At 55.1% G+C, this 10,374-nt stretch overlaps 1 protein-coding gene across 1 annotated transcript in view; it reads right to left on the minus strand.

The window, feature by feature from the left end:
* Positions 1–10,374, minus strand: part of GRAMD4 (GRAM domain containing 4) — a 59,994-nt gene that overhangs the window by 47,960 nt on the left and 1,660 nt on the right. Inside the window, exon 2 of the mRNA XM_006888027.1 lies at positions 5,338–5,543. Within this exon, the coding sequence (XP_006888089.1) occupies positions 5,338–5,499 (162 nt within the window). The 5' untranslated portion in view covers positions 5,500–5,543. The remainder of the gene's footprint in view (positions 1–5,337; positions 5,544–10,374) is intronic.

Below are 10,374 nucleotides of genomic sequence, written 5' to 3' on the forward strand. Positions count from 1 at the left end.
TTTGTTGATGGGCACTTAGGTTGTTTCCAACTCCTTGCTATTGTGAACAAAGCTGCAGTGAACATGGGTGTGCAGTATTTCAAGCTTTCAGCACACAAGGTTGTGTCATCTGCGTAACTCAGGTCGTTGTCTTCCTCCAATCCTGATGCTACGTCTTCTCCATGAAGTCCAGCTTCTTTCCAGTTTCTTGAATGACCTGTTCAGCATATAGACTGAAAAGGTGTGGAGAAAGGACACAACCCTGATGCACACCCTTCCTGATGTTAAATCATACAGTGTTCCTTGGTTCTATTCAAACAACAGCTTCTTGGTCTAGGTATAGGTTTTGCATGAACACAATTAAGTGTTCTGGGGTTCCTACTCTTCTCAATATTAATTATAATCCACATAGTCAAACAACTTGATATAATCAATAAAACACAAGTAAACATCTTTCTGGTATTCTGTGCTTTCATCCAGGATCCCTGACATTAGCAATGATATCCTTTGTGTCATGGCCTCATCTGAATCCAGCTTGCATTTTCTGGTAGTCTTCTGTCAATATATCGTTCTAGCCATTTTTAAAATAATCTTCAGCAAGATTTTACTTGCACGTGATATTAATGATCTTTCTTATCGGACAATTTCCAGTCTGTTGGATCACCTTTTCAGGAATGGCAATGGCAATGAACATGGGTCTCTTCCAGTCAGTGGCCAGGTAGGTGGTGTCCTGTTTGTTGAGAAAGACTGGTGAGTCCGGCCAGGGTGGTATCTGTGTCCTGAAACAACTCAACAGGTATTTCCTCCGTTCCTGGGGCCTTATTTTTCTGCCAATGCCTTCAGTGCAGCTTGAACATCTTCCTTCAATACCACAGGTTCTTGATCATATGCTGCTTCCCGAAACGGTTCAGTGTGGGCCAGTTCTTCAGGGCGCAGAGACTCTGGGTATCCCTTGCATCTTCTTTTGAAGTAACCAACATCACACAGCCTACAGCTGAACGCCACACACCGACTCCTAGTTACCTCTGTCAGGTTTCTACGGCTATAAACCCTTAAGGAGGGCACTGCCCATCTCAGGTGGCCTCGGACCTCTGACCTTTCAGGAAACAGTGTAACATACTACGTCACCAGAACTCCTGAGAAAGGATGAATGAAAAGACAAGAGGTCTCGCTGGTGGTGCTTTCTATCCTGACCTTGGAGAAGGAACACTGAGAAACTAGGGTGCAGCACAGCCAGTGTGCCCCCCACAGTGCCAGGAAGGACACCAGCCTGGAGGGGCTCCCAGCACCCAGTCAGAATCATCATTCCCCCAGGGCACCATCTTGGCCTTATTCCCAAGAGCAAGGAGCACACTGTTGATGCAAACAACCATGCACGAACATGCACGGCCATGGACGACATCACTGTCCACACAGACGGCAGTGCACGACCATGGACAACACCACTGTCCACGCAGCCAGCCATGCACAACCATGGATGACATCACTGTCCACACAGATGGCCAAGCATGACCATGGACGACATCACTGTCCACACAGCCAGCCATGCATGACCATGGATGACATCACTGTCCACGCAGCCAGCCATGCATGACCATGGACAACATCACTGTCCACACAGACGGCCGTGCACAAGCACCCACGGCCAGCATCACTCCCCACACAAACGGCCATGCATGACCATGGATGGCATCATTGTCCACGCCGACAGCTGTGCACACAGACGGCTATACCAAGTGCCCATGGGCGGCATCATTGTCCATGGTAGCCGAGGGCCAAAGAGCCACAAGTCCAGCCTTAGGTGAACAGACAGACCAACGTGGTACGTGTGTGCAGTGGACACCACACAGCAAGAAGGGACACGGTGTTCTGACAGCATGGCTCAGCCCTGAACACTGGACACTGTGTGGCTACAATGACAGCAAATGTCACAGGCAGGGCAGGTGGGTGGCGTCCAGGACCAGGGAGCGACTGCTATGGGCACGGGCTTCCTTCTGGGGTGAGAGAGTCTGGTCATGGACTGTGGACGTGGCCTCACAGCCAGGCAGCATCTGAAAGCAGCAGGCGGAGTGAAGTCTGGCACAGGACCCACAACTCAGAGAAGCTGGCCCAGCGTCGCAGGGTCCTGGGTCAGTCCAGGACTTGTTCTCAGGAGGGAGCAGGCAGTGGGCCTGGTATGGGAGGGATGCCCCCCTTTTGTGCCTCCATGTGGGCTGTGAGCCCTGTGCTGAGACATCAGAATCGGCCCTCCTCCAGCCCCCTCCCCTCCTCTATGATCTACACCTCTCCCCCAACTCCAGCCCTCTGCCCTCAAGTCCATACCCCCACCATTCCCACTGTCAAACCCAGTCACACTGCTCCACTTCCAGTCCAGCCCCTGACCTTAAACTAGCGCTCACACTAACGTGACCACTCTCCCCTCCACCTGAGAGCCTGTGGGCACCCCCGCCCACTGGGCCCCCTGCCCTCCACTAATAGGTGGAGACCTGAGGCCCGTGAGGAGAAGGCAGAGCTGAGAGCTGGAGGAAGGAGCTGCTCGAAGAGATGGGTTTCAGCCATCAATATTTCATCATCATCAATAATTCCAGCTACCTGCCTGCCAGCCACGGGTGAGAGGCTGCCCACTGAGCACCGTCCCAGACACTAAGGCCACTCCTTTAAACTGGGAAACAGGCTCGGGCAAAGATTACACCTGTCAAAGGTGTCAGGCCTCCTGCCTACAGGAGAAAGTGCCCAGCTTGGTGCTCGACCCCAGAGCCCTGCCAGGACCACCTGGGGTCAGCCTTAGTTTGGGACCACGCCACCTCAGCTCCCACCAAGGTGCATGCCGCCCCACCCCCACCCAGAGCTTCAGGCTACCCTCCCCTCAAACCCTCCTCCACCAGCACCCTTGGTGAGCCCCTCCCCCACACTGAGCCCCACATCCTGCTGAGCTCCGGACCCACACGAGTCTATTTTCACTGCCACGCCCCCAGAGGAGCCCACACCAGCCCCACCTTCTGACCACATCCCAAAGAACCCCTCAGAGTGGGCAGGCCTCAAACTGTCACAGCTCTCTGCATCCCTCCCTGTCCTGTCCACACCTGCCAAACCCAGGTCTCTAATCCCCAGTGGTGATCCCCTCCCCATCCTCACCTCCACCTAGGGAGCCCTGCACCCCTCCCCCACCCAGGGAGCTCTGCACCCCCACTCTACTCCCACCCAGTGAGCCCTGTACCACCCCCACACTCAGTGAGCTCTGAACCCCATCCTCACCCCCACTCAGTGAGCTCTGCACCCTCACCCCACTTCCAACCAGTGAACCCTGAAACTCCTCCCTCAATTCACCCCCATTCAGTGAGCCCTGCACCCACTTCAACACACACTCAGTGAGTGCTGCACCCCTCCCTCAGCCCAGGGCTCCCACCACCCTCAGGACCCCATCCATGAGGCACTGTGTGTGTCTTGTCTTGGCAGGCAAAGCTAGCTAGAGGCAGGACACTGAAGCTCAATGTCCCCAAATGAACCTGGCCTGCTCTGTCCACTCTCTGAGCTCCTTAAAGCTGCACCTGCAGGGGGAGCTGCTGAGCCGGCAGCAGAGCCGCATTTGAACTAGACTGTCCACCAACACCACAGCCCCCACCTGCTGGAGCTGCCCTTGGCCTCAGGCAGAGCACGCACAGCCCTGACCCAGCTCTGGTTCCAGGCCTCCGCCCAGCTCTGTCCTGCGACATCCTCTTCGCCAGCAGGGACCTGGCAGGCAGGGCGTCCCCAAGCCCTGGCTGACCTGTCCACCGACCTCACTGGGATGGAAGCCACATTCAGGCACCTCACTCTTGACACCCAGCCCTGACTGGCTCCTGTGCCTCACAGTCTGTCCGGCTGGGGCACCAACCTGAGCCCTCAGTGCTGGTGAACGTCTAACTCCCAGCCACCCTCCTCAGCCAAGGCTGCCTGCCTGGTGCCGCTCCATTAGACCTGCTGCAGGTGGACGTGAGGCCTCTACCTGGACTGTACCTAGAAGCCTTCTGGTCACCCAGCCCAGAGGAAGCCCGGAGGAAGGGCTGGCCCGGCTCAGCTGGGCCCCATATCCGGGCTGCAGGGGGTACTTAAGGGGAGCAGGTCTGCTGGAGAGACAAAGAAAGCCCACTCCCTGTAGGTCTTAACTGGGGTGGGATGCCACAGGGCAAGAGGCCACTGGGGGCAGTAGGATGAACCCAGGCACGGCAGCCTAGGCCACAGGGATGGGGGTACCCAGGACAAGAGTACAGTCGGGTAGACAGGACTAGCCTGGGCCCTGCAGCCTGGCCGGAGAGCCTGAGGGCAGACCAGAGAAACAGCTGGAGAGGCACGAGGATGGGGAGGCAGAGGGGCAGGCCTCCCCAGAGGCAGGGCCATCTATTATTCATGTCTGCCAGGGCAGCTCACAGCCTTCACCCCGTTAGACAGCATCAATAATGCAGGCCCAGGAGGCCGCGCCCACAGCCACACCCTGAGAGCACCAGGCCACCAGACTGACTGTCCATGGCCGGTCAGAGATGGTCTGAGGCCTTGCTGGCAATGGGGGGTTTAGACGAGACATGTCTACAATACCGAGCCCAACAGTCAGGCCTGGTCAGAGGGCCACTGTGCTGGTGATTCCAAACAGCTTCCAGGAGGGGAGGCCATTCGTGCCTGGTCCCTGCCCAGCCACGGTGCCAGCAGAGGTCCTTGCTGGGCACATGCTGCCCCAGTGAACAGCACCCTGATTGCCCAGGGGGCCAACTGTGCTCTGTGGACTGAGGGGTCAGCAGCACGCACCCTGGCACCACCAGGCCGACGAGCCAGCCCTAATGGCAGGTGGAGATCCCTACCTCTGGGTCCCGCCCTGCCCTGCCCAGTGTCACTTGAGAGGTCACATCTTGGGCACAGAGGCAGTTCTACCACTGGCCAGTGAGAGAGCCATAAGGGCTGCAGGGAGAGGGGACAGGCAGGGGGTTCAGGGTTAGGAGGAGAAACTATGTCTGTCTGTCTCCTGTTGGACAGGACGAGATGCTATGAGGCTGAGTTCCTTTAGTGTCCAGGGAAGAAGGCTGTCACCTTCACCCACACCCTCACCCACCACAGGAGGCCCCCCAGTGTCCTCACCAAAGAGATGGGTGCAGAGGCTGAGCTGGGCCAGCCCCCACCCCACCCCCGTGAAGAAGCAGGAGTCCAAGCTGAGACAGCCCCTACCATCACTCCATCAGAGAACTGGGTGCAGGGATCAATCCCTGCCCCCACCCCACTGTAGGACTAAGGCCCAGAGCCCAAGCCGGGGCAGCCCCCGCCATTGCTCCACCAGAGGAAAGGGGCACAGAGGTCAACGCCGCCCCACCCGAGGGCCAGCCATGCACTCACAGGGTCCCTCAGCTCCTCGCTGTCGCGGGGTGTAGTCCGAGGGATCTTCAGGGGAATCTCATCCCCGCATTCAGTGTCCGAGGCGTTGGGGGACTCTGCCAGGTCGGGGAAGTCTTCTCTCTTGTGACCTCTGAACCGGATTTTGTCCAGCCTCCTTAGCATGGTCAGCACTGAGCCCCTCTGCTTCACCTTAACATGACGATCGGAGTCCCTGAGGGGAGAGTGGAGGGTGTGGTCACATACCTTGTCTTCAGTCCCCTGTGGTCCGCCCCCAGCCCCTCCCCAGTGGCCGGCCCCTCCCCATTTGACCTGGCCCGCCCACTGTGACCAGCCCCTCCCCCTGTGGCTCCGCCACCCCCTGTGACCCAGCCCAGTCCACCCTGGGTGGTGGGGTCTACCTCTGGGAATGTGTCCCCCGACACTGCGCACTTCCCTCTTCCCACCAAAGTCCAGACATCCCTCATGCCCATTTGCACATTTCCCATTTTAACTTTGAACAATTTCTCTTTTTAATAGGAAGTATACAACAGAGTGGGCAATATTTGCTACACATACGAAATACGAATATTAAGAGTTTTGTTATGAAAGAATTTGAACAAAATGATAGAAAGTACAAAAATCCTCAGGCCACAAATGAGTGGAATCCCAAGCAGAGAGGGTCCACAGCCCTGCTGGCCCACCCACCAGCACACACAAGGGGCTCAGGGGAGCAACAGTCTACCTGAGGGCTGGCAGGTCAAACCCACCCTACAGAACCACGGAAGAAAGGCCTGGCAACCAGCCCCCTATAAGATAACAGCCAAGAAAGCTCCAAGAGGCAGTTCCCCTCTGTAACACACAGGGGCGCTTTGAGCAGGACCAACTCGCACAGGACAATAACACTGTTACAGCCTTCCACCCCACTGAGGGTCCCTGCCAGAGTACAGAAAAACAAGCATGGAACAAAAAGCAAAATCATTAACAAGACCAGCTTCACTGTCTGTCAGAGACTACGGCTTAGTCACCCTTCAAGCCTGGAACTAGACTCATCCCTGATGTAACCGCCAGGCCCACAACAGAGAGACCTGTGAGGTGATCGGAACACCAGGGAGGAGCATAGTTCTTACAAAAACCATCCAGCATGTGTCCAGAAACAAAGCTGAGAAGGAGGCAGGGAAGGCTAGGACAGAAGGCAGAAAGGAAACAAGAAGCCCAGGGAGGAGGTGGGTCGAGTGCTGTCACACGTGGGGGTGTGCTCCTGTCATTAAACAACACGCATAAGTGGCTGAACAGAAAACCATTCTCTCTGTAAACTTACACTCAAACAACAGCAAAGCATTAATAATAATTATTTTTTAAAGGGACAGAAACAAGTATTAAAGCACACGGCCAATGCATTAAAGTGACTAACACGGTGACAGTGTTTGAAATGATGAGTCCCCAGAGACACTCTCCTAGGAACAAACTCAGACCAAGGACCGTCCAACGGCCACAGACACCCAGGAGGGCTTCAAGGAAGCAGATCAAAACCCAGCCCCAAAGGGCAGTGACCCCCAGGGACAGAGCAGGATGTCCAGAGGATCCCGGCTTGTCATTACAGAAGCAGACTGCCTCAGGGACCCCCAGGGACAGAGCAGGACGTCCGAGGGTCCCGGCTGCTCACTACAGAAGCAGACTGCCTCGTCTTCCATCCAAGGTCTGGCTGGTGGATTTGAGCTGCCGACCTTTCAATTCATTGCCTGATGCTTTAGCCCCTGAGCCAGTAGGTCTACACCATGGCGATGGGAAATGAAAACTCCAAGGGCCACAGGAGGTGGCACACAGGTGGCAAAGATAGAAAGACCTCATCCTTGCAAGCAATCAGGAAAATGTGGTTCAAACAATCACTAGGTACATTTAGTTCATCTATGAAATTGGTAGAATCACTCAGATGGATAATAGCCAGTCTTGGGAGGACTGCCCACAACGCCGGTGTGGGACAAGCTGGCATGGCCCAGCTGAAAGGTCGGCTCAAGCCTGCGGGGTGCAAGCACGATCCTCGGGGCTCATTCTCAGACAGTGTCGGGGGCCTGTGGGAAACTGCCGTCCAGGAAATTATTCTCAGTACTATTTTTAAACGGTTCCAATTTCTCAGTCTCACGAACACAGTCCAATTGTTTTTGCGCACAGACAAGCGCACCCCTACAGAATCAGAAGCGGCTCTGCCAAGTCAGAGAGGCTACACATTACAGCCCTGTGTCCACGGACATTGCCTCCACGCTGGCTTTGCTAGTTCCATCGGCGACCAGAAGGCCTGGCGGGTGCCTGCAGCTGTCTGGTCAACACTCACCTTTGCCTCTTGTTACCAACCGTGGAGGAGATGCCAACATCACAGCTAAACACTTGGTCTCCCTAAGCTCGCGCTCTCTAAAGAGCTCTGGTGGCACTGTGTGTAGCGTGTTGCACTGCTAACTAAAAGGTCTTCAGTTCTAATCCAGCAGCTTCCCGGGAGAAGCGTGGCAATTTCCTTCTGCACAGATTTACCACCTCAGAGACCCAGGCGTGGAGGTCAACAGACGGTGAACTGGAAAGGTCACTCTAAGGAACCTGGTAAGACCTCAGTGCCCTGCACCCCAGATGCAGTGAGGAGTATCCTGTGACACTCCCTCTGACCATGTTGAGACAGCAAGGGGTGGAGAGATCCCCGAGCACCGGTGACAAGGGCGGTGTTAGAATCCCACAGCTGCCTTGGCAGAATGACAGACGTTCTCCTCCCGTAAATGTACAACCCCATGGGAGTCATTATGAGGGCAGAGTGGACTCAGTGGCGGGGGGCTGGAGGTTTAAGACCACCACAGGAGCCCTGCTAAGTCCCAGGAGTGTAGGGTGTCAGCCTGCTAACTCAAAGGTCAGTGGTTCAAACCCACTTGTTGCTCCCCTGGAGAAAGAGTTTCCTGACGGGAGAAGGCTATGGGCTGGAATCGACAGCAGTAGGATCACTATGGAAGCCGTGGTGGTACAGTGGTTAAGCACTCAGCCACTAACCGTGATGTTGATAGTTCAAACCTACCAGCCGCTCTATAATGAAGTGCTGTGCTTCTGTACCCCAAGGGGCAGTTCTGCTTCGTCCTATGGGCCTCTATGAGTTGGAACTGATGCCATGGCAATGGGGATTTTAGTGTCACGAGTAGGACAACAGCCTCCCGCTCCAGGTCGAGGTTCCGCATGAGCACAATAAAGTGCTCTGGGATTCCCATTCTTCTCAACCTCAGCCACAACTTGTCACGATCCACATAGTCAAACGCCTTTGCACAGTCAATGCAGCACAGACAGACATTTTTCTGGTATTCTCTGCCTCTCCCAGGATCTATCTGACAATAGCAATGATATTCCTGGTGCCACGGCCTCCTCTAAATCCTGCTTGAACTTTGAGCATTCCTGTTATGTGCTGTTCTAGCCATTTTGGATAATCCTCAGGTTTTATTTGTGTGTGAGATTAGTGATATTGTTCAATAATTTCCACATCAGATCACCCTTTTCTGAGAATGAAAACAAATAAGGATTTCTTCCAGTGGGCTGGCCAGGTAGCTGTCTTCCAAACTTCTGGTCATGGCCTGGTGAGCACGCTTCCTGAAGAAGACCAAAGACGACAACTTTCAATGTGGATTACATCCCTACATTGCTATTGTTGTTGTTGGCGGTGGTGTTGTAGACCGCAGTCAGAATCCACCCACAGCTGACCCTCTGGAGGGTTCTGGGAGGCGGTAATTACACAGGAGGAGACTGCCCATCTTTCTCCCGCTGGTGGCCTTGACCTGTGCCTTTGTAATTACAGTGCAGCTTCTTGGAAACGGAATAAAGCTGTAACTTTAGCTCTGCTCACAGCCCAGGTGAGTGTCAGATGCTTAGGTAGTAGGCAGTCTGCTCTGGGCTCAAGGCCTTGGCTTCACCATGGGGTCAGTAGCCAACATTATATGATAGATAGAGAAAAGATTGAAATTGTCAATGATTTCATCTTGCTTGGATCCACAATCAACACTCTTGTTACTAGCAGACGTTTTGGAAGAAATCAGAAGAAATACCGCACTGGGAAAAATCTGTTGTCAAGGACTTCTCCAAGATGCCCAGGAGCAACAATGTCAGTTTAAAGACTAAGGTGCACCTGACTCAAACCACAGTCTTCAGTTACTTCCCACGCATCTGAAAGGTGGGCAATGAATAAGGATGGCAGAAGAATCCACGCCTTTGAGTGGTGGTGTCAGAGAAGAGTGCTGAACAGCGTCTGGACTGTCACAGGAACAAACAAGTACGTCTTGAGGAAAGTGCAGTGCAGGTGCTCCCTAGATGGATGGCACGGCTTCATTTGTTAGGAAGGGCCCAGCTTTGGAAAAAGAGTCACGCTCGGAAAGGTGGGGGGTCGGTGAAAGAGAGACACTCAACAAGATGGACTGACGGTGACTGCAGCAATGGGCCTGAGTGTCAGGGACGAGGAGGAGGTCACTGGACAGGTGACCTCCACACAAAGGCGACTCGACAGCCCCTGGCAACAGCATGGTCAGACCTAACTGGACGTGATGGGCTGGGGTCTCAGGTACCAGGAGGCCTCCGTGTGCAACCCACTAGGTCAGTTCTCTCAGCTGTTAACTGAAAGGCTGGAGTCTGAGTCCTCCCCCAGGTGCCTCAGAAGAAAAGCCTGGCTGTTAACCTCCTAAACCAACCTCTGAAAGCCCAGCAGAACACGGCTCGCTCTGACATGTGGGAGGACCCAATGGAGCACTACCCCCCTCTGACACACGGGAGGACCCAGCGGAGCACGGCCCCCCTCTGACACACGGGAGGACCTAGTGGAGCACAGCCCCCCTCTGACACATGGGAGGACCCAGCAGAGCACAGCCCCCCTCTGACACGTGGGAGGACCCAGCAGAGCACGGTCCCACTCTGACATGTGGGAGGACCCAATGGAGCACTACCCCCCTCTGACACATGGGAGGACCCAGCGGAGCACGGCCCCACTCTTACACACGGGAGGACCTAGTGGAGCACGGCCCCCCTCTGACACACGGGAGGACCCAGCGGAGC

The sequence above is a fragment of the Elephantulus edwardii genome, unplaced genomic scaffold, assembly GCF_000299155.1.
Source record: "Elephantulus edwardii isolate Elephantulus edwardi_28Jun2011 unplaced genomic scaffold, EleEdw1.0 scaffold00064, whole genome shotgun sequence".
Taxonomy (NCBI): domain Eukaryota; kingdom Metazoa; phylum Chordata; class Mammalia; order Macroscelidea; family Macroscelididae; genus Elephantulus; species Elephantulus edwardii.